Consider the following 24,321-nt stretch of genomic DNA (forward strand, 5'->3'; position numbering starts at 1 on the left):
AAGTTACATATTTCAGACACATGCAAAGCCAAGAAATAAACCCATGTATGGAGACAGCGTTGTTTCTGCATCTCCCCTCCCCCTCTGCGAGTCTTTTCGCTTGTGCTCCTTATTTCTGACCCATCCCAGACTCTGCAGATGCCAGTGGTAGAGCCCTGTGCTGCATTCCCAGTGATCCTAGAATAGGGCACTGGGATCCATTGTGCCATGCAGCAGCAGGACTGCATAGGGGATCGTTTCCATAACTCAGCACAGCCCAGCTCCCTGGCTGGCTTTCTGTCTGATGGAACAGCTGGGGGATTGAGGGGCGCGGGTCGCAGGCAGACTGGGGTGCAGGAAGGAGCACGTGGACTGCAGGGGAGGGGAGAACATGAACCATGGGGGGGGGGAAGGGCTTATCATATTTTCCACCCCCCAGGAACCAAAATACCCCGAGGAGACCAGATCTCACATTAATCCAGTTACATCCATTTGGCATTAAAAACAGACAGTGAAAAATGCAAACACCGTTACAAACTCCCAGACATCTAGGCACAGGCACTGTGGGCCTGGGGAAACATGCCCCCCCCTCATCCCCTCAGACTTTTGAAATATATTTCTTTACTGAAATGGGCATCCAAGGCATATCGGAGATTCCTGCTCCAGCGAGCTGGACTTCACTTTTCCAAGCACAGGCCCTGCTCCTACCTTGCTAACACAGGGATAACCCAACATTTGCTCATCTCTGGTACATATTACGGTTTCCCTTTTGTTGGAGTTCAATACAGATCACAAATCAAGAATGAACGTGGTACAATTATTTTTCATGATGATTATTTCTTGGGATGTTTTCCTTTGGAACACAAGAGCCTCCCGTTCTTCTAGCCCCAGTAAGGTTTCCCATACATGGTTTCAGGGTCCAGTGTTATTTAACCCATTCCAGCAAAACATGAGTAACAAGTGTAGATACAGCAGGTGCATTTAGCATAAAGGATCATAGCCAAAGAGCAAGAGGTGCTTTCTGGCAGGGAGCTCCGGGTCATGAAGTCCAGACCCCTGCTATCACAGGCAACCCCTCAGTTCATCCCCTTCATACGTTTATCAAGCTCCATCTTCATACTAGCTGGATTCTTTGCCCCACTACTCTGTTTGGGACACTAGTCCAGCACCTCACTCCTCTGACAGCGAGAAATCTCCTAATCCCATGTGTACAGAGTCACAAGCCAGCAAGTGCTTGAACTACTGCCCTCTACTGGGCAGGATCAGGGCTGCGCCAGTGTGTTAATGGAAGGGACAGAATGGACACCGGCTTTCAAGCACCTTGCTGAAAGCGCAGGGTGCTCTGACCTGCCATTTGTGGTGCGACAACAGAGTGATGGGCACTGGAAATTACAGACTCAATGCTCAGATTCCATGTTCCAATAACGGCACTGGGGCAAATGTCCCAAACTCTGGTGGAGCTCCATCTGCAAGTCATTTGGGGAGGGGTGGGGGGCCTCTGCATGTGTGCAAATCCTCTAGCGAGCACCTTTACGCAGCTGCATAAGGTGGGTCTGTGCCCTCTGGGTACCAGCCAGCAGATGCTTTGCACAGTGACCCAGGGCTGTGCGAACCCTGACAATCCCCAGCGTTCAGCAGCCTGGGGGGGATGGGCCTGGTTGTACAGGATCCGTTTGAGCTTCGCAGCTGCACTGTAGATGCCATTGACCGATGGGAGATGTAGGTGCTCAGCCTCTGCTCCAAACCATGACCACAGCCACGTCTCTCCCCCAGCCCGGCCTGCTGCTGTGTCTAGCACAGAAGCAGCAGAGCCACACCTGCTGTAATGATGGGCAGGGACAGCTGGATGTGGAGGCAGGGCACGGGCACAGCGGCAGGATGCAGAAACTGAGGCAAGGAATAAAGCCTGCTTTCAGTTGGGGTTGCTGACGTGCAGAGACTGCCCTTCCCGCCTGCCTGCTGGCTGGGCTGAGAACTTGCCAGGATAGCTCCTTTGGGGAGTAAGTACAAGTGGCAGCCCCCGCCCCTTTTCCCTTCAGGGCTTGGAACCCAGGCAACATCCAGCTCAGTCACTCTGGGTAATGTGGCCACCCCCAGTGAGGCCCCATCACCCCCACCATGCCAGCCAGGAGTCAGAACTACAGCTCCCAGTCCCCCTTTCCTGGAGCGCTGGGAATTAACATCCGGGTTGGAGCGGGGGTTGCGTTCAATAACCCCCATGCTCAGCCAGCCAAGAGCCGGTACCGTGCATTTACAAGCGGCTGGGGCACATCTAAACGCCATCACTAGCGTCCTCCTCAGGCTGCAGGAACACAGCAACGGCTGTCACAACTGAGCCTCTCTGGCTCCTGCCATCGCAACCCCTCCCCCTCAGGGGGCTGTGGTGGCACTGTGTGAACCCTGCCCCCCACGGGCTGCCCCTTGTAGGCCTGACACGCTCATCCTCATCAGCCCCCAGGCCCAGACAGTTGCCATTTTCACACTAGGGTATCACCACACCACCCCCTCCAGGGCCAGCTTCGCTGGGCATAGGCCCCCTTCCCCCTCTCCCATCTGTGCCCTTCATCCCTGTCGCTGGGACCTCCCCACCCAGTCCCGTGCCCCGTTCCCTGCCTGCACTCTCCACCTCTGCTCCCTCTGCAGAGCAGCTCGGCGCCTGTCCCCGGGGCTGTGCTAGGGGCTCCAGGGCAGGTGCTGGTTAAGGGCAGCCCACTGCCTGGCGGAGAGGGGCTGGCGAATGACCGATGGGCTGTCAGGCAGCGCTCCCCACTCCCACTGCGTGGCAGGTCTGAGCTGGGGCTGGCCCTTCCCACTGCTCCCTGACTCTGCCCCGTTGGTCCTTATGTCCATCTGGTGTCTCCTCTCCATCCCCTGCCCCCCCCCTTGGTCACTTGCTCCTCGCTGTTCTCACCCTTGTCCCGACACTCCTCTTTCCGTCTCTCTGCTCCCACACGGGTGACTCGCTCAGACCTGGTGCTGGGTTCCATGCCTAGACTCAGCCTGTGTTCCCATGCTGCACGCCCTGGGTTTCTGCTGTGCCCTGGCAGCCAGGCTGTGGGGAGCAGCAGGCAGCAGCTGGCATCCTGCAGGGCATCCCGAGATACGGCAGGCTCAGAGAGGGCCAGGCGCATGCTGCCGAGAGGAGTTTAGTGTTTAACCAATCTAATCCATAGCAGTGCAGTAGGCTAGTGTGTCTGTAGACAAATCTGATTCCAGCTAAAGCTGCCTCCTGCCTGCACAGCTCCAGATGGCCTGGATACCGAGTTCTGGAAAACAGGCTGAGACCATCTGCTGTGAACAAGCCGAGCAGTGGAAAGCGGGGCTCTGAGCTGCCAAAAGCGGGAGCCAGGCGCCCCAGAAATGCCCATCCCCCAGATTGCCAGCTGGGTAGCTGACAGCAGAGGAGTGGGCAGTTTGGAGCACTGGGGTTTATGCTTTTCACAGGGGTTCATTGTCTTAGGGAGACATTTCGAGGGGGGGGCGGGAACTGAGGTGAAAGCTGGTCTCCTCACAGCATTTCTGTGCCTGGGCAGAGGAGGTCCCCTAAGGAGGCTGGATCCCACACGCAGCCCTCAGAAGGCACAAAGCTCATAAGGACAATCAGCTACTGACCTACAGAGACCAGTCCCAGATTATTATGGGACCATGATGATCATCCAGTCTGAGCTCCTGCACAACACAGACAACACACCTGGGAAGCCAAACCTAGAACCTCGGTTCTTCTGCTCCAAACTACAAACCCCTCCCCAGGATCTCCATGCCCAGCCCTGCTGGAGAAAAGCAAGGCTGCCCAGACGGGGGGGCAAGTGGGGCAATTTGCCCCAGGCCCCGGCCCCCACGAGAATGCTCCAGCTCCAGCCCCGCCTCCCCCATCACGCCACGGCCAGGAGCAGCCCTGGACAGAGCTAAAGCAGTGTGGCTCCAGCAGGGCCTGAGCTCCTCTCCGCTCAGAGCCGCATGGTAAGGGGGCAGAGCTGCGATCTCCAGTCCCCCCGAGCCATGCTGCTGCAGCGCTGTCCGGGGCCAGGGCAGCTCCTGGACGCAGCGCTCCTGAGGCTCTGAGAGAGGGGAGAGGCGGGGGAGAGCGACCCTGCACAGAGCTAAAGCAGTGTTGCTCCAGTGGGCTTTGAGCTCCTCCTCGCTCAGAGCCATGTGGTAAGGGGGTGGGGCTCAGGCCCTGCTGGAGCCATGCCGCTGCAGCGCTGTCCAGGGCTGCTCCTGGACACGGTGAGCTGAGGCTCCAGGAGAGGGGAGAGGCGGGGGTAAGCAGCATGGCAGGGAGCCGAGGGTTTGGATAAGGGGCACAGAGTCCCAGGGACAGTCTGGGGGGGGGGCCAGTCAGAGGACAGGGAATAGGGGGTTGGATCATGGGCATTCCAGGGGTCTGTCAGGACTTGGCGGGGGGGGGGGGGGTGGATAGGGGTCGGAGCAGTCAGGGGACAGGGAATGGGGAGGTTGGTGGGGAAGGGAGTCTCGGGGGGGGGGCAGTGAGCAGACAAGGAGCAGGATGGGTCAGGGATTCTGAGGGGGGAGCAGTCACGGGGCAGGAAGTGGGTGGGGGTCAGATAGGGTGTAGGGCCAGGCTGTTTGGGAGGCACAGCCTTCCCTACCCTAAAGCTCATTCAGCATTTGAGGCTTGCAGATAGCTATTTAACACAAAGAGACAAGATGTTATCTTTTCCATGGGGGAGGGATCACATGAGAAGAGCAATATCCTACACCACCTATCTCCTTCCCAACCCTACCAAGGGAGACCCCCCCCCACATTCCCTGAGGCTCCAGAGGGGTTAATTCAGTGGTTCTCAAACTTTTGTACTGGTGACCCCTTTCACATAGCAAATCTTTGAGTGTTCCCCACCCCTTATAAATTAAAAACACTTTTTTACATATTTAACACGATTATACATGCTGGAGGCAAAGCGGGGTTTGAGGTGGAGGCTGACAGCTCGTGACCTCCAGTAATAACCTCGTGACCCCCTGAGGGGTCCCAACCCTCAGTTTGAGAACCCCTGGGTTAATTTAATTTTAGCACCCTGTGTCCATTCACATGCATGTGCTATTTTAAGCATTTCAGTTTTCACAACATAGGCTCATCCCAGATTCTGGAACAAGCTCAAATGCTCAGTTCGTGGAGTATGTCCATAAGCTATACTAAAGACAAACCCACAGTACCCGTCTCCAGTTGGTGAAGGATCCCACGGAGCCAGTCTCTAGGAAACAGATGCATTCATGGAGCTAAGTCCATTAATGGCTATTAGCCAGGATGGGTAAAGAATGGTGTCCTTAGCCTCTGTTTGTCAGAAGGTGGAGATAGACGGCAGGAGAGAGATCACTTCATCATTACTTGTTAGATTCACTCCCTCTGGGGCACCTGGCATTGGCCACTGTCGGTAGACAGGATACTGGGCTGGATGGACCCAGTACAGCCGTTCTTATATTCTAAGCTAAATGAACCCAAAGTTATGGAGACAGATATGAGTCAAGGAAGCCTGCAGAGTATCAGAAACCTGGAAAAATCTCTGACTGGATGGGCTCAGGCAATTGGTCACAAACTGAGGTGGTTCAAAAGTTTTGGATTTTTTTTTATGCAGAATTTTTTTATTGTTTCTTTAAACAAACACAGCAAGCAGCATGTATTTGGCCACACACTTCTGAAACCCCAAATCAAGTTCAGGTTTTGGCAGACTAATTTCAGCTTTTCAATTAAAAAAAACACAACAAATTTTGAAGGAAAGCAGACATTGTCCGTGATTTTTTTCTGTTTTTTAAAAACCCCTTGTTTTCGATCCAAAAAAAGTTTTGACAGAAAATATTTGTCCAACCCTTTTAATGAGCTTTAGTGCCTTTCAGCACTAACTGATGCTGAGAACCAGTGATACCTTGTAAAGGTGACTTGAAAAGAAGTTTTCTCAAAATTAGGTTTGCGCCGAGATGTGGAAGGTTTTTAAATGTTTATTTTTCCCAGGGCTGCCCGGGGGAGCAAGTGGGGCAATTTGCCTCAGGCCTCACAGAGGCCCCCACGAGAATATAGTATTCTCATAGACTCATAGATTCTAGGACTGGAAGGGACCTCGAGAGGTCATCGAGTCCAGTCCCCTGCCCTCATGGCAGGACCAAATACCGTCTAGACCATCCCTAATAGACATTTATCTAACCTAATTCTATAGTATTGCAACTTTTTTTTAATGGAAGGGGTCCCTGAAATTGCTTTGCCCCAAGCCCCCTGAATCCTGTGGGCGGCCCTGGAAAAAAAGGGGCACGTCCTGCCCACACCAAAGGCAGGAGAATGTGTTCATTCAGCCGTAGCAGCACCTAGTCCATGAGCCCAGCACCTCCCTTCTGGCACCTACACAGCAGCCCCAAGCCAGCACTCAGCCCTCCAAAGGCAAAAATCAGTTCTCCCAAACCCCAATCCCATGATCCTTTCCGTCCCCAAAGCACTGCTGGATTGGGCTGGGCCTTGGCAAGCCAGCACAGATGGTTTGGGTTCTAGCTTGCTAGAGGTGGAGAACCACTGCCCTATCCTATGGTACTGATCCAGGGCCTAATCCTGCCTGGTGCAGAGCATCCGCAGTGCCAGCGAAGTGGGCTGCGCCCGTACTCACAGCATCAGGCCTCCAGGGCTGGGAAGCCCAGAGCCTCGCTGCCACCCATGGGTCTAGACAGCCACACGAGAGAGGGAGAAAGAGAGCGAAAGACAGTAGCTCCAGCAGGGCTGGGAAATAAGGGAGTCGGGGAAACGGCTGCTGCCTCTTGTGGGCAGATCACTTCAGGTGACGGGAAGCCGTGCAAGGAGACACAGGGCGTAGAGAGAAGCTGTGTGGCAACGTGGGGCATTTCAGCAGCATCTCCTGGACTGTGCCACATGCCACTAACTCGGCTCCTGAAGCACCCCGGGGTGGGAGGGAGGCAGAGCCCTACAGCTCCATGTGGTTGGGGCCAGACGGGAAGAACGCCGTCTCTTGTTACACCAACCCTCTGTGGTCGGAGGTGGGAGCCCTGCGAGAGGCCACAGACCCGGGTCTGGCTCACCTTGCCCGGGTCTCTTTGGAGGGTCACACTTCAGATGGCGCTTTCTGTGGGCTAGGGAGCCAGAAATGGGGCTGTGCGACCTTTCCCCTCAGTGCTGGCTCAGATCCAGGCCAGGCCTGGCCACCCATTGTCACCATCTTGATGGTTGGTGGCCAGCGTGAAACAAGCTGGGAGCCTGTCCCACACCAAGCAGCTGCCTCAGCAGAGCGGCCTGAATGGGCCATGCAGCCTGCGTCCTCCAGGGCAGGGCTTCGGCAGGGGCGTCTTTCCACGACAGCGCATGCTGCGCCTCTCCTGTGGTATGTGACCCGGTGCTCTACTCACTGCAGGACAGCGTCTCCTCCTGGCCCTTCTGGGGATGAGCTCTGCACGGCCGATACCACTTCCGGCAGTTGTGCGCCATCTCTTCCTCCCTCTGCGGCCCTGCTCTCGCTTCAGGAACCGCAGCACCTCTGCATGACTCGGCCCTCTGGCCAGGTCACTGTGTAACAAAGGCCGGCAGCCCTCCCGTCCCAGGTGCTGCTCTCTCAGCAGCTAGCTGGGCCTGTCCTCTACTGCGGGTTCCAGCTCAGGCACCCTCCAAACAGCAGCCAAGGTGTGGGTCTGCCCCTGCCTAGGGTTGTGAACTTTCCAATGGTACAAAAACGAACATCCCTGCCCCACGCCCTGCTCCTTCCCCGATGCCTCATCCCATCCCTTCCCTGACACCCTGCCCTCCCCCTTCTCCAAGGCCCCATCCCTGCTCGCTGCATCCCCTCTCCCTCCGTCGCTTGCTCACCCTCTATTCCCACTCACTTTCACCACTGCGGCAGGGGCTTGGGGTGCAGGGGGAGGTGAGGGCTCCAGCTGGGGGTGCAGGTTCTGGGATGGGGATGAGGGGCTTGGGCTGCAGGAGAGGGCTCTGAGCTGAGGCAGCGGATTGGGGTGTGGGAGCGGGTATGGGCTCTGGGCTGGGGGGTGCTGGCTCTGGGGTGGGGCAACAAATGAGGGGTTCAGGGTGCAAGAGGGGGCTCTGGGATGGGGTAGGGGCCTGGGGCGCAGGGGGAGGTGAGGGCTCTGGCTGTGGGTAAGGCCTCTGGGGTAGGTCCGGGGATGAGGGGCTTGGGCTGCAGGAGGGGGCTCCGAGCTGAGGCAGGGGGTTGAGGTGTGGGAGGGGGTACAGGCTCTGGGCTGAGGGGTGCGGGCTCCAGGGTGGAGCCAGAAACAAGGGGTTCAGGGTGCAGGAGAGGGATCCAGGCTGGGGCAGGGGGTTGGGGTGAGGGCTCCGGCTTGGGGTGTGGGCTCTGGGGTGGGGCCAGGGTTTAGGGTGCAGGGGGGGCTCCAGGCTGGGGCAGGGGATTGGGATCCGAGGGGGGGAAGTGAGGGATCCGGCTGGGGGCATAGGTTCTGGAGTGGGGCCAGCGTTTGGGGTGCAGGATGGGGTGTGGGGTTCGGGCTCCAGTTAGTGCTTACCTCAGGCGGCTCCTGGGAAGCTGTCGATATCTTTCTCCAGCTCCTAAGCAGAGGCGTGACCACATGGCTCTCTGTACTGCCCGTGCCTGCAGGCACCGGCCCGTCAGCTCCCACTGAACACGGTTCCCAGCCAAAGAGAGCAGCTGAGCTGGCGCTGGGGTCAGGGGCAGCGCACACAGCCCCGGCGGTGGCTGTCCCTCCACCTAGGAGCCAGAGGGAGATGCAGGCAGCTTCCTGGGAGCCATGCGGAGGTAGGTAGGGAGCCTGCCTGCGCTGCCAACCGGACTTCTAACGGCCTGATCGGAGCTGCCAGGTGCCTTAACCCTGCTGCCTTTCCATGATCCGTTTCCTCACCTTCTGGCCCTCACCTCCCTTCTCCCCAGAGTAACCGTGGCCTCGTTTCTATAGCCTCCGACTCACCTCCCTTCCCCCAGGAGTGACTGCAGCCCCTCCTGCTTCCACTCTCCTAGAAGAAGATAGAATATTAGGGTTGGAAGAAGCCTCAGGAGGTCATCTAGTCCAACCCCCTGCTCAAAGCAGGACCAGTCCCCAACTAAATCATCCCAGTTAGGGCTTGGTCAAGCCTGACCTTAAAAACCTCTAAGGAAGGAGGTTCCATCACCTCCCTAGGTAACTCATTCCAGTGCTTCACCACCCTCCTAGTGAAAAAGTTTTTCCCTTCCGCACCGCAACTTGAGACCATTGCTCCTTGTTCTGTCATCTGCCACCACTGAGAACAGTCTAGATCCATCCTCTTTGGAACCCCCTTTCAGGTAGCTGAAAGCAGCTATCAAATCCCCCCCACCCTTCTCTTCTGCAGACTAAACAAGCCTAGTTTCCTCAGTCTCTCCTCCTAAGTCATGTGCCTCAGCCCCTTGATCCTGTCTTTATACAAGCCCTGCCTGCTCCTCATAGGTGAGCTCCCCTAATCAGGGCTTTCCTCCAGGCCTGATTTGCCCAGATTGCAGCCAACTGGCCCAATTCAGCTCTCGCAGGACCAGCGTGGGGAGCTCACTCTGCCATGGGCTAGCGCAGGCTCCCGTGCTGGCACGTTTCACTAGCTGTTCACTGAGAGAAGACAAGGGCCCAACAGAAGAAACGCTGCTTTCTTTAGAGGAAAGAAGGGGAGGTGGGCAGCGCTAGCATGTGGAGTGTGCGATAACTGGTTATAGTGCAGGGGAATGTGTCTCCTTCATCCCTAACTCACACACTGGTGCTGAGAGACTTTGCTCCCCAGGCTGATGACTCCCAGCTTCTGGCCTCAGAGAGACTTTTGCTTTTCTGCTCACGCCCTCTGTCACTGCAGAGGATCGGGCAAAGGCAGAGTCCATTACATGTCGGCCCAGTGATCTAGTTCATGGTCTTCGCCTCTCAAAGGCTACCCCACAACCCACTCCAGCCGAGCACCAATATTCAGGTTCTCCTCTTTGTAGTAATACCCAGACTTCATTCCACGTGGAGGTCTGAACCCATTTCCGGCTCTTTTTCCAATGACATAGTGACACATGCATGAATTGACTCGTGAACTGCTTTCACAGCTGATTCTCACAAGTGAACTTGGCCTGGATTTTCTTGTCCTCTTAGAAGAGACCCCAGGGAGCCAGATGGCATACTGATCAGTGACAGCCAGACAACACAATGGGCCAAACCGAGCCCTGCCGCCACTGCGGAGCTCCATGGCAGAGCAAACCCCAGCTCCAAGTGCCACCTCTGTGCCTTAGTTGAGAAGACAGGGGTCAGATTCAGCCCTGGTGTAGCCTGAATCCAGCCAAGGCGCAGCGCCCCGCAGCTGGCATTAGCAGTGTCTTGTGTGGTCCGAATGTGTCAGAACCACGCCGTCCCCAGAAAGCAATCTGCCCTGTCCCCTCCGGCCCTGTCTGCCATTGCAGCTCTTCCATGCCCTGCAGGGAAGCGTCTGTGCTCCGAGAGCTCACCCGAGGGTCCCACCGTGTTCGGGAGCAAACCTAACAAACTATGGGGAAAAACACACTATTGGCCCCAGCTGCCAGCACAGCCTGGCCATGCCGCCCGTCAGCCCTGCCCAGCCGAGTCTAGCGCTCTGGGAGGAGCAGCTGCCCCACGCAGTCACGGTCCACACTGCTTCCCTTCGGCTGGGCCAGGGAGACAGCCCCACCGCATGGAACTGCACTGTAGCCCTGGTGACCCAGTCCAGAGCTACGCCTCAGCCACGGACCCCAGCCCTGCTTGAGAGACCAGGCCCTGGCCTCAAGGAGGCAAGACAGCTTGGGTTCGCAGACTGGTTACCAACGAGGGTTTTTAACTGGTCTGACAATCCCAGCCCTCGGCACACCGTGTCCTGGGTCTTAGTCCCGTCCGGTTCTCCTCAGCCCACCCCAAACCGCAGCGCCTGACCGGGTCAGAGTACTGGGCGCATTGTAGGTTAAGCCTCAATTATATTCTCTCTCTTCAATCTGGGTTTGCTGGCTACACTGAGGGTAGCCGCTGTCACAGGGCCAGGCGCCGTCGGACGCAGATCAAATCCAATCAGATCTGGAGAGGCCAGTGCTGTAGTCACCTAGTTTCCCCCCTGGGGGAGGAAAGTATGGATCTCATTTGCCTATGCAAATGATCACCCATAATGCACTCTGCCAGGCCCACCCCTGGCACACCCAGATAGGTGTGTCAGGAAGTGCATGTCACTCGAAGGGTCCCCTCCCCACAGCTGCTCCCTCACAGTTTGCATTGACTACCCCTCAATGGTATCACTGGCAGGGCCGGTGCAACTCATTAGGCAACCTAGCCAGTTTCCTAGGGTGCTAACATTTGGGGGGTGGCGGCCGCCCCGGTCGTCAGCGGTATTTCGGGGGCGGGACCTTCCACCACCTAGGGTGCCACAAAGCTGGCGGCGCTCCTGATCACTGGGCAGAGATACAGTGAGCAGGAGGCCAGTGGGGTGTGAGGATGAGTAGGAGGTAAACACACAGGGATGTCACAGGAGATTAGTGATGTCCTCATGCCACTGGCCTCTCCCCTCCTGGTCGAAAACCAAATCAGCCCATGGATCAGGCGCCAAGCAGCTCATGCACCCAGGCTATCCGGGAGAGCAACCCCGGGATAACTCGGAACAACACAAGCTCTGTGAAGAACAAGTCTCTGTGTTTTGGGTTGTCCCCATCTCTATGACTCCACCCAAACCTCAGGGCCCAGCTAGGAGCTGCTGGAGCCAGCAGCCTTGGCCTGAGCCCTCCCCCCAGTCCTCAGTGGCATCAGACCTCCTTTCTAAATCCCAGCCTTGCTTTGCTGGCTTTTCTATTTCCTGTGCCCCAATCTCCAGTAATCACACTGACATCTGTGCACGGCTTCGCTTCCTGCCCCTTCGCAGGGGGTCCTGCACCTTGACTGCAGTCAGGGAGGGGGAAGGAGGCGGTGAGGCGGGGCGTGGGGGGACAAGACACACAAACATCTGTAGTGTGGTGCAGCCCAACTCTCGTTAGCACTGCAGAGAGGCCAGAGGGCCTCTAAAGGTGAAGGAGCCTTCGCGAGTGGAGCCAGTGGGGGTCAAGGCAAGCTGAGCCCAGCTTCCAGCCAGGCTCCTGGGAGTGGGTCAGTAACTCCCAGGGGGCTGGCGAACCCCCTGCCCAGCGAGATCCTGACACCGGCTTCCACTCTTTGCTTCTTAATGTTGAAGTGGCTGCTCAGGTGAGAGAGGCAGGAGAACGGGGATGCTGCAAACATCTGATCAGCAGTAGAGCACTGCCCTGCCAGCCCCCGCTGCCCTCATCACCAGGCAATCCCACTGTCATCGCTCTGCCCAGCCCCAGCCGCTCTGCCCGGGGAGCCCAAAGCACCTGGCAAACATGAACAAACTCACATTGCAGGCGGGCACCATTGGCCCCGTTTTACAGATCGGGAAACTGAAGTGCAGAGACGCTCAGGCCTGAAGCCAGGCAGCACATCAGTCAGGAAGAGAACTCAGGAGTCCTGGCTCTCCTGCTCTACGCATACAGCGCTGCCTCTCTCACACACAGGTGGGGAATCCTGTGTATGGCCTAATGCAGTTGCTCCTCCCACCGCTCCCTTCAACAGCCATTAGGCATAAAATGACGGAGCAGGTGTTTGAAGTTCACGCTCGTCCTCGGTGATGCGCTCTAGGGTGTGCGACTAGAGCAACACAGAGAAAGAGACTCACTTATAGCCCGACCTGATACAACACATGCCAGGCACAGTTTGTCCACTCACCCCGTTCACTGCATTATATTTGTACTATGACATTTGTTCTAAGAGATCATTCGAGCGACCAGCAACAACCCACTGCCCAGTAGCTGGTCTTTACCCAAACTGAGGAATTCAAGCCTTGTCTACACTAGGAAATTGACTAACTGCTGAAGGCAGATGTCAGCAACGGGTCCCCCAAACCAGTGCTGCAAACACTGAAATTGCTCATTTGGATGGAACAAAACCCTCCCAGCACCTTCACAGAACATGTGACTGAGACTTGGTCTATGCAGTCAAGGGCCTGAGCTTTAGAGATGCTGAGCAGCTGCAGCTCCCGTGGGCTTCGGCTGTAGATGTGAGTGTTCAGCACACCTGAAAATCAGGCCCTACATTCCTTTGGGGAAAATGTCCCAAGTTTTCTCTCCAGCTCTCTGAAAGGAGCGCCGCTGCATAGAGACCGTGTGGTCTGTAGCATCCCACAGTAACATCCAGGGACAGCCCAGCCAGCTTCCTGAGCAAGAGGTGCCACCAGAGAGAATCCAGGCTGGGTTCACAGGATGCCCCGGGCATGTCAGACTTTTGGAGCACAGACAGTGCTGCGTGCATGCCCATGTAGTGCGCCAGCATCGATAGAGCTCACAAGGGCGAGGTTCAGTGCCTTGGGTGGAGGAGCCCCGCGGAACCTCAGACCCAACACCTACCTCTGACTGCTCTTCTTTTCAGCCCTGCCTTGGTCTCTCCTTCCTCTCCCATCCTCCTGTTTATTGCAATCCTCCCATCCCCATGTCCCCATTCTCCCCTCATCTGTCCATCCACTGCCTCTCTGCACTTCGCCCATCCTTCCTATCTGATCTTCTCTCTTCTTCCCTCCCTACTGAGGGACAAAGTCGCTCTGTCTGGGCTCCCTTTCACTCCCCAGTAGCCTCAGAGCTCTGTCCCCTGAGGTCCACGCTTCACGCTGGGTGACGGACCAGCTTCATGACCGGTCTTCCATGGACAATATTCCTCCCCATCGCACCACACACACACTGAAAAGCCCCGTGAAAGCAAATCTCTGGGCAGGGAGTCTGCTACGGGCGTGTCAGTCCTACTGGGTTTGAGTGTGCTGTCTGCAGGGGGGTTTTGAGCCATAGTCCTACCTCGTGTGTTGGTGGCCATGTCTGCCACTTTCTGGAAGGCATCCAGGAAGGCGACTGCTGCCAGCACCGTAGTCCTGAGGCAGAAAGAGATGGATACGTAAGTCAGCTGGGAGTCCGAAGGACTAATGCAGTGCACCTTCTGCTGATCCCTACACACAGGAATGCCCACACACTCAAATCACAACGGGCCACCCCACCATATCCTGTCTCCAGCAGTGGCTATTATCTGATGCTTCAAAGGAAGCATAAATAACATCCCTTAACAAGTTGTCCAGTATTGTACATAGGGGAAATGCCTTCTCGACTCCTGCTGTGATCGTCCTTCGCTCTGAAGGGCAAGATTAGCTCATCCCTGCCCTAGCCAGCACAGCAGCTACCTTTGCTAACAGCCATGCCGTTATGCAGCCCCAACCTTTGGCTCAATGTTCTGATGCAGCAGTGAGTTCCACATGTTGCTTGTCAAGAGAATGGCTGTGACCCTAGGCACCCTTGTATTCACATCCTACGCACAACTGCAGTAATATCTGAACAAAATACACCTTGTGAGATATCCTATGAAAGCTAACAACGCATTGGTTACTAATATCACTGTAACATGCATGTGTTAATGTTATACGTGAAGTTATGGATTCCCTCTGTATGATGCGATTAGAACATGTTTAAGATCAGCAGGCCTAGCCTTGGTAAAGGTGACAAACTGGTCAGTCCTAGACACAGGAATGGGGCTTTACCTCAATTTACCTATTAGCAGTAAACAGAGCCCTCAAGCTGAACCGAGGGTTATCCCGTTCCTGACCTCCAGCGACAGGGAATTAACATGGCTCCAGCACCCCAGGGAGACACAGGAGGCTGAATCCCCAGCAGCCTTCCTGATTTGTAAGACAAAGGGCTAGTCTACACTAGAGTTGCTACATCGGTGCAGCTAATCAGAAAAAGGGGAGCTCCCGACCGCTTCCCAAGCTGCCTGCATCAGCGCTGGCGGTGCCCATAGCACGCCAGCGACGTCTGACTCCCCAGCTGACGCTACAGCCTCACAGATCCCCCAGATCGCCGCTGGTTGGCACCCTCTGCTGCCTCATCACCGACACCCCACCGAGGCTGGAACCCTACAACGTCAGCAGCCTGCGCTGGCTGCTCCAATCCCGGGCTTCAGCCCCCACACAGCTGGCCCCATGGCAAAGCCCCTCCCTGCCTTGCACCTGGGACTCTGCTGAGCAGCTCAAGCTGAGAGGACCGGGGACTAGATGCTACCTCACAGGCAACACCCAGCTGGGTTACAGCTGGTCAGAGACACAGGCAAGCTGCTGTGAAGGAGGGAGTTGGCACCGACACCGGCCAGCACTGCGGTTGGCGTCGCTGATTCAGGATAGCGCTCCAAAGGAATCAACTTTCGGGCCAGTAAGTGATCAGGAAAAAAAGGCTCCACTTGCCTGGAGAGGTTGGGGGGCGGGGGGGAAGATCTTCTCTGCTAGAGAGGAGGGCAGAGACCTGAAGCTGCTCTGGCTCTTACATTGGTTGAGGACAGAATTTCCTGAGTTTATAACAAACCGTCCAGGCTGTGACTGCTCCTTTAACTCCATTTCGAAGAGTAGCGCTTCCTGAGGGCGGACAGGGGAGGGGATTTTTCTATCAGACGTCGGAAGCAGAGTGGAAAACAAGGTGACAAGGCCTGATGGTAATAAATAAGGCCTTCCATGGCCCTGTCCATTGGCAGATCTCAAAGCGCGTCACAAAGTTGGGTAAGCAGCATTACTACCCCCAAGTCACAGATGGGGAAACTGAGGCACGGAGCGGCCTATGGCCTCAGTTTCAGATGGGCTGAGCTACTATTGACTTCAGCTGACACTGGGGAGATCAGCACATCTGAAAATCAGTCCCTACGGCCCAAAGCCTCAAAAGTTTTTAACACCCAATCCCCTGGGGATTCAAGGAACCCTTGGAGGAGCTGGTTTTAGGGATTTGCCCAAGGGCTCCTGAGGCCCAGCCCAGCAAGCCACGCTGCTGCCCGTGTCTGCAAACTGGGGTGCGCTGCGTGACTGTGGCAGGACCTGCAGGAGCCAACCAGGCCTGGCCCCAGAGGTGTGTCCTGGAGCAGCAAGACTGGCAGATCCAAGGCCTAACAGGAAACCTCCCACCTCAGCGTGAAACACAACACACACCCCTGCCCCAAGCACATGCTCCTGTGCCCCACACGTGGGCATCACGGCACCCTCGCAGCTAGCACTCTGGCCCGAGAGGAGCCAAACGCACAGAGCAAAGGGCCCCTGTCTGCCCACACTGCTTCCCCATCACCAGTGCCTGAGAGCCTCACCTCAGCATGTTGGGGTGGGGAATCAGCCAGGTCTGGGGACTCAGCCCCGGGGGTAGTGGTCCCCCACCATCAGCCACTCGAAAACCCGTGGGAGAGAGCCACGCTGTGGAGAGTGAGCACTGAGAGGCGCCGCAGAGCGCAGAGGACGAGTCAGAGCGTCCTGAGCAGAGCAGGCAGGCGCACAAAGCAGGCAGAGGAGGAGGCCAGGCAAAGCCCAAACAGCCAGGAATATCAAATGCCCCTTTATGTGGAAGGGGGGCCGGGAACCACGGCCATGGGGCTAATAGCCTGGGGCTATTAGTGGGGCGCTGAGGGAGGCATGACTGGGAATAAGAGACGATGAGCTAAATGCGCCCTTTGTATGGAACAAAGTGCGCCCAGGAGAGGGGGTTGGGGCTCAAGGGAGATCGGAGGAGCCAGGCACCCTGAAACCAAGGTAAGCAGGTGTTCAGAGAGCACCCAAAGGACTGGGCAGCTCTGTGTAATGCTTCTGGGTAACTGGGCACTGGGAGAGCTGATCGGGAGGGCAGTGCAGGAGGGCACAGCCCGGGGCAGCAGGGAAACGGTGCTTTAAGCCACCCTCGTGCCCTCGATGCTGGGCTGGTTGAGGGCCAGCTGGTCGCTGATGTAGCAGACAGGACACGGAGCCACTCTGACTCCTAGTAGCCCTGCCTGGGCAACCCAGAGCAGTCCAGTCACCAGAGCAGTGTATGCCATGGCTCCGCCCCAGCCACTCTGCCCCAGGGCTTCCATCGGGTCCTGCATCCGGCTGCCTCTAGGAACAGCACATGGCGCTGGGCCGGCAGTCAGCCAGGGGCTGTACGGCCACAGTACAGCTCAGGGGCCTAGAGGGGGAAATCCTTGGCTTCTAAGCCTGTGCCTTCCACTGCCTTGCTCTGTATCCTTGGTCAGCTCCCTTATCTTCTCTGTGCCTCTGTTTCGCCATCTGTCCCGGGAGGCTATTGAGACTGGGAGTGCTTGTGAAGCTCTTGGAGCTCTCGCCTTTGCAAGTCACTAGTTCAGTCTCTGTGTCGCATGCCCAGCACATGGGGGGGTTGGAATGACAAGTTCCTGGACCCTCCTGCTGCCTGGTGTGTTGGGCTGCAGAGCCGCGGCCAGCCCCTGCGCTGGGGCTGGAGCTCGACTCTGCAATACCCGGGGAGGCTTCGCCACTTCTCTTCTTACGTTCGTCACCCAAATTCCCTAGCAGCTGGCCCTGGCCTGGCTGGAGAGTGGAGCTGCTCTGCACTGCCTCCTTCAGTCAGCTCTGTGGGACAGCACGGTCCTTCCCAGCTGCATTCAAACCACCCTGGTGCAGATCCTGGGATGACTCACCTGAGCTGGGAGTGCAGCTTAGTTGCCTTGGAGTTGAAATCTTCCCAGATGGGGTAGGAGCTCTGAAACAAGAGAAAGCAGAGAGCCATGAACCACCAGAGGAGAGTTCTCAGAGCCCCGGATGCATCCAGCGCCTCACACCGGTCCTCAGGGATGTCCCATACAACCCCAGGCACTTTTATGTGCACAGCTTCCTCCTGGGAAGGGAGGGCGCCTGCCCCGGTGCGGCCTGGCTCTGGCTTGGCCTGCTCCTCGCTCACACAGCAGCCTGGCCATGCGGAGTGATTCGAGAGAGATGCTCATCTGGCCCCCAGCCCCATAGGAGCAGAGCTGCTCACCCAACCCGGGAGCAGGGCAGGGCTGTTCCCCCATGGGGCACAGCGAGACTGAGCGACTTGCTCCTGGTCACACAGGAAATCTGTGGCAGTGCGAGGAACTGAAGTCAGGCCTCACAAGGCCAAGGCTCTTGTCCTGACCACCAGCACCCCTCCTCCGGGCAGAAAGCTGAGCTCCCATCAGGTATGTGGCTCACAGCATTCGTTCCCAAGGGTCCCCCAAGCTGCCCTCTCGTTAGCCGAACAGCAAGCTAGTTTTGTGGCAGAGACGACCAGTCTGGGGCTGTTTCCCTTCCCCACCCCCGTTCAGAATCCCAGGGTCTCCTCTGTACAGTGTAACCCCCATATCACTGGTGGTCCTGTCACCCCAGAACCATCCCACTGCACTCCACAGAGCTACCCCAGGGAGGACATTGACCCCAGAATTTGATCTCACAAAGAGCTCCGACTCCCGGGTGCTGCGGAGCGAATACAAGCTCAGGATTTCTGCACAGGCCCCTGAGGCCAGAGAACCCAGCAGATCCTACAGGAGAGCTCAGGGCTAGACCACAGCAGGGGCTGCTTTACGGCAGCCAAGGGCAGGGATGCAGGAGAGACAGGGCCTGAGACTGGAATGATCCATGAATTGCCATTCAGGAAGGGTCGATCCCTCCAACTCAGGGTTTGCTTCGTCACACTCACAGCAGCAACTCAATCAGCCTCTCCCCCGCCCCAGCAAGCCCAGCCTAACCCAGCTCAGCAGCCTGGCCAGCCGCAGGTTGGCACCGCCAACGTGGTGGTGCATGGGGTGAAAGCGGACAGCAGGAGCAGTGATTTACAAGTGGGGAATCCCAGCAAAGGGTTCCCCGGACCCCATAAGAGCAAAGCCCCCTCCTCTGGCTGCACCTGGCCTGTGTGTGTGGGGGGGTCTTAGAGTGCAGGGAGCCAAGAGGGACTGGGTGTTTTAAAACAACTCACACAAGCAGAGGCACTTAGTGCAGAACAAACCTGCAGCTGGCTGATTAACGCTGCAATCAGATTACAGCGCACTAAGCACAGGGAGAGCTGGGGGGAGACATCTCCCCGGCCCACTAACATTTTCGAGTGTTTGAATGTTTTTCCCATCATGAATCAGCAGGAAAAGATGAAATCTCAAACATTTTTGGAAACTGAAAATCCCCCCCCACCACCACCATCACTTCCCCCTCCCCAACCCTCTGACCCCCCACAAAAGATTTTTTTTTTAATTTGGGTCAACTGAAACATTTTGCTTCAATTATGACTATTTTAAAAAGCAATTTTTACTCCCATTCACTTATGTTTTGACATGAAAAATCATTGTGAACTGGAAACCAGTTCTGAACGGGTCCAAAGGAAACGACCATTTCAAAACTTAGTTCCGAGTTGAGAGCTTTGGCCAAACCGACCCTTTCCCGCAAAACGGTTCACTGTCTATGCGACATTCCCCTGGTGTTGTCTGGACCGGTGATCTGCTAGGTCACCCCAATCCTTGACTCTGGGAGCCAGCCTGACCCAGCTCTGCTGTGAGAACCCCCACTCCTGGGCCGTTCTCACACAGCCTCTGGCATGTCAGCTGCTGCCAGCTACTTGCAACCGAATGACACTAGCCAATATCTCCGGTCCCAGACACAACCCTAGGAACCTCCCTCTTGCAGTGTCCAATCATGCTCACTGGACGTTGCAAGCTTATACGAGCTCATCAATTTAACAAAGGGGAGTCTCTTGACAAACCTCAAACCAAACGCACTGCTTCAGGCAGAACAAACAACAGACTTATTAACTATACAGATAGATTTTAACTGATTACAAGTCAAAGCACAAGAAGGCAGATTTGCTTAGATGAAATAAAAGCAAAACGCATTCTAAGCTGATCTTAACGCTTTCAGTGCCCTTACAAACTTAGCTGCTTCTCACCACAGGCTGGTTGGCTGCTCTTCAGCCAGGCTCTCCCCTTTGATCAGCACTTCAGTTGCTTGGTGGTGGTGTCTGTAGATGGAGGTGGAAGAGCCTGGCAAATGTCTGTCCCTTTTATCATGTTCTTTCTTCCCTATTGGCTTTGCCCCCTTCCTCGGTCAGGTGAGCATTACCTCACCGTAGTCCCAAACTGACCAAGAGAAGGGGGCTGACTCACTCGAGAGTCCAACAGATCCTTTGTTGCTACCTAGGCCAGTGTCCTTTGTTCCTATGAGGCTGGTCTGGGTTTGTCCCACACATGCCCTGATGAGGACTGAACTTCCCCTGCTTCTGGAGAGATTTTGCCTGGGCTTGCTTTAAGCCACGAGGACACACTTTCAGCCTCATAACGACATACATGAAATTATAACCTAGAACCTCACTATGACATCACTGTAACAACCATGCTCAGTGCATCACGAGCCTTCCGAAGCCACCCGACATGACAAACTTTGCATGGGATGCCACACAATCATTTTACAAGGATGAAGATGGGGGCTCTGGGCGTTCCCTCGAGGTACAGAGTGTCACAGTTTACAAACAGGTGTTCCCGATAAAAGGCATTTTTGATGAACAATTTCCCAGGCTCACAATCCATGAGACCGTACTGCCTCTCCCGTGCTGAGCACACACAGCTCCCATTGCAATCATCGGACACTGTGGGGGCTCAGTTCCTCTGAGAGCCAGGCCAGACCAGACACCGCAGGGAGAGGCAGGGCTGGGACATCGAATGGCTTGGGTGAAGCAATGGACTATGAAGTCTTTTGTCTCTAGGTCACCGAGTCCAATTTAGCCCACATCAGTTCCAATGGGCCGGCTCTCTCCTGGCCTATCACCTCTGTGCCTGGAGCCTGTCTGTTGGGATGTACCGATTCCCTGCTTGGGACCTGTAATGCAAACCATTCTAGCTGGCCCAGTCCCGGCCAAGCTCCAGCTTCTGCAGTAAGGAATGAGGGGTGGGTGCGTTCCCAGAAGGCCTGGTCCTGGTGCCCCATGGGGCTTCTCCTGCTGCAGAATGTCTCAGCATGAGCCGGTGCATCAGAGTGTGGCCAGAGAACCTAAGCAAGGAGCAGACCTGGCACCACGCCGGCAGGAGCAGCTCCTGGGAACAGGCCAGGGCGCAAGGAGAGACTGTTTATTCCTTGGTCCCAGGCACACGACCCAGGTAGGAGTTACAGCCACGGATGGACACAATGAAAAGCCCAAGGAAGACTGGGATGGCAGGAGGCGTGTTTCCTTGCCTTCAACTCAGCCACTCTGCAGTTCCAGCCTGACAGCAACAAGCCGTGCACAGCTGGCAGGTCAGCCTGGGACAGAGGTGCTTTTGGGTCTGCGTGAGGGTGACCAGGTGTCTGGCTTTGGACTGGAACGCCCAGTTGAAAAGGAATCCCGACGGCTCCGGTCAGCACCGCTGCCTGGGCTGTTGAACATCTGGATCGCGGTGCCATAGCAGGGCTGGCAGGCTGCCTGCTAGCACCACGCCATGGCCTGTGCAGCTCCCAGCTGGCACGTCCGGCTCCCAGCCTTAGGGGCTGCCGGGGGCTCGGCGCAGCTCCCAGTGGCTGGGTCAGGGCAGGGGAGGAACTAGCACCACTGGGGAGCGCTCAGCAGTCGGCTGTTGAGTGGTCGCGTGGTGCACGCTTCTCCCACCACTGCCCGGCCTCTTCTCCTTGCGCTCCTCATGTGGCTGGGCTCGAGCTGCGGCACGTGTCCTGCTGCGAACTGCGGTCTGTAGCCCCAGCGCCAGCACCCAGGAGTTGGAGGTACGTGTATCTCTGTCTCTGAGCGCTGGGAATGCAGCTGCACACCCATCCTCCTCACTGCATCCTCTGCATTCAACCCCCTCCCATACCCCATCCCCCTCACTGCATCCCTCTGCATCCTAACCCTCCTCACTGCATCCAACCCCCTCCCGCACCCCATCCCCCTCACTGCATCCCTCTGCATCCCAACCCTCCTCACTGCATCCCTCGGCATCCCAACCCCCCCGCACCCTATCCCCCTCACTGCATCCCTCTCCATCCCACCCCCCCAAACCCCCATCCTCCGCACTGCATCCAAACCCCCTCAGTACCCCCATCCCCATCACTGCATCCCTCCCCATCCCACCCTTCTCCCCACACCTACCCATACTAGCCCTGTAACCCTTACAGCGCTCTCCCACCCATCTTCTCCACCCCATGTCCCTCACCCCCTGCACTTCATTCACCTCCATACACTGCTGCACTCCCATTATGTCCCTAAACACCACTGTGCCCCCCACATCCTCATGCACCTGCAGCCTTCTGCTTCCCCCTGCATCCCCATCTACCACACATACCCGCCAAGTCCCCTCCTCTCTCCTTCATTGCCCCCTCTCACCCCCGCCCTGCTCTTGTCCTTGGCCTCTTTCCCTCCCCATCCTCTCTCCCTGCCCCCACTCCCACCCATCTTTTCCCCTCCAGCCCACCCTCCTCCCTTCCCAGCTGGGTAATTTAGACACTCTTCCAGGGGCTGCCTCTGTGTGTGCAAGTATGGATTGTGCATGTGTATGAGACTGTCTTTGGGTAGCGACGTGCGTGTATTGCTGCATGTGAGCACACCTGTGTGAATAAAACTTGCACCTAACTCTGCCTTGTATTCCTTTTGCTGGCTTGTGCACGAAAACCCCATGACATAAAATGTGTGGGTAGAGTATTAATTTCATAACAAGTTTTTAAAGGAGACGGGAACTCTAAATGAAATGTATCATTTCTTAAAAAGTGAATGTTGTTTACTAGTAATTGCAGAAGAGTTAGTGTATCAGACATTTCTCCCCCCTTTCTCTAGCTCAGCAATGGGCAAACTACGGTCATATCTGGTCCGCAGGACCGTCCTGGCCTCCCCTGCTGTCCCCCCTCCCCTACAGCCTCAGCCGGCGCAGTGCTCTGGGCTGCGGGGCTGTGAGCTCCTGGGGCAGCACAGCTGCAGAGTCCGGCCTGACCCGGTCTCTGTGCTGCACGGTGGTGGCAGCGTGACCTGGCTCCAGCTGGGTGGCGCAGCTATAGTGCCACCAGCCACTGGTGCTCCAGGCAGCACGGTAAGGGGGCAGGAAGCAGGGGGGTAGGATAGAGGGCAGAGGAGTTCGAGGTGGTGATCAGTGGGTGGGAGTGTGGATAGGGGTCAGGGCGGGGAACAGGAGGTTGAATGGGGGTGGGAGTCCCAGGGGGGCAGTCAGGAAGGGGGGGGTGGATGAGGCAGCAAGAGGCAGTCATGGGCAGGGGTTCCAGTGGCAATCAGGGGACAGGGAGAAGGGGTGGATGGATGGGGCAGAGGTTCCAGGAGGGCCGTCAGGAATGAGAGGAGGGGTTGGATGGTGCGGTGGGGGTCCGTGGGCAGTCAGGGGACAGGGAGCGGGGGTGTGTGGATAGGCAGGGATCCCAGATGGGGCAGGCGTCCAGGGGGGAGGGGCAGACAGGAGGTGGGGGCAGACCACGACCCCCTCCTGTAATGGGCCCTCCATAAAATGTATGAAACCCGATGCAGCTTCCAGGCCAAAAAGTTTGCCCACTCCTGGTCTAGCTACTTTATAAACTCTTTGTTGCAGACTCTCTCTTTTTAGGTGTAGCACTAAACAACAACTGCAATATTAAATAGTGTGGCAGTCTGTGTGTTAGTGCACGCGAGCTGTGTACACACGAGTACACGTGTGGGTCTGCATGGAGGGTGGGAGTCCGTTTCTACAGATTTATTTATACTGGTCTCTGGGCAGGTGCATTTCTGTGGTTGTGCTCTATGGATTTGTATTTGGGCTTCAGGAACTGGCCTTTAATGGACCCACAGCAGCTGTGATAATGTACGGTCCTAATTCCACACACAAAATTATAATAACAATCTAAAAAAACAAAAACAAAAACCAAACCCCATCATGGAGCTGGTTATGAAACATGGGAAGAGGGGAGGGAAAGAATCATGAAAATCTTTGAGAAATTTCATTTTTTTTAAATGACCCTTTTTGACTATTTTGCTGCCAGCTCTAGTGTCCTGTAACAAATAAAACCTGAATTTAGCACAACACAATAATATGCCTGTTTGGGCCCTGCAGTGAAAATGAGCACGTGAGAGGGTGAGGGAGAGCAAGTGATGGAGGGAGGGGGGATGGAGTGAGCAGGGGCGGGGTCTCAGGCAGGGGCAGGGCCTCAAGGCAGGGGCAGGGCCTCAGGCAAGGGCAGGGCAAGGGTGTTTGGTTTTCTGGAATTGGAAAGGCGGCAACTCTAGTGATGTCCCGGTTAAGCGGGCAGAGCTAAGAGGCGCAGCTGGCACCTGGCCGGCCCCTGTGAAGAAGACTGCAGGTTACTGAACTGCAGCGAAGACACACCCTGACTTGGCAATGGTGAGAGGGATGGCCCATGCATCAGGGAAAGCTCCTTGGCTCTTGTCACCTTCACAAGCTCTTTATGTCCCACGGCTTCCTTGGGGGGCAGGCATTAGCCCCATTTTACAGCTGGGCAAACTGAGGCAGAGAGAGGTGTTAAGCCACTAGCCCCATGGAACACTGATGGTCACTGTCAGAGTTGGGATTAGAACTCAGACAACTCTGCTCATGGTGCCTTCCCCGCCCCCCCCACTACATGGATGTAAGTGTCACTGA

The 24,321-nt window shown here is 56.4% G+C and overlaps 1 protein-coding gene across 7 annotated transcripts in view; it reads right to left on the reverse strand.

Moving 5' to 3' along the window:
• The window catches only part of MTSS2 (MTSS I-BAR domain containing 2), an 83,341-nt gene that overhangs the window by 43,420 nt on the left and 15,600 nt on the right, over positions 1 to 24,321 (reverse strand). For all 7 annotated transcript variants that reach the window (XM_050922370.1, XM_050922371.1, XM_050922369.1 and 4 more), the window contains exons 2-3: positions 17,425 to 17,486; positions 13,779 to 13,852 (exon numbers count right to left, since the gene is read on the reverse strand). In XM_050922370.1, the coding sequence (XP_050778327.1) occupies positions 13,779 to 13,852; positions 17,425 to 17,486 (136 nt within the window). The remainder of the gene's footprint in view (positions 1 to 13,778; positions 13,853 to 17,424; positions 17,487 to 24,321) is intronic.

Source organism: Gopherus flavomarginatus, chromosome 14 (genome assembly GCF_025201925.1).
Source record: "Gopherus flavomarginatus isolate rGopFla2 chromosome 14, rGopFla2.mat.asm, whole genome shotgun sequence".
Lineage (NCBI taxonomy): Eukaryota > Metazoa > Chordata > Testudines > Testudinidae > Gopherus > Gopherus flavomarginatus.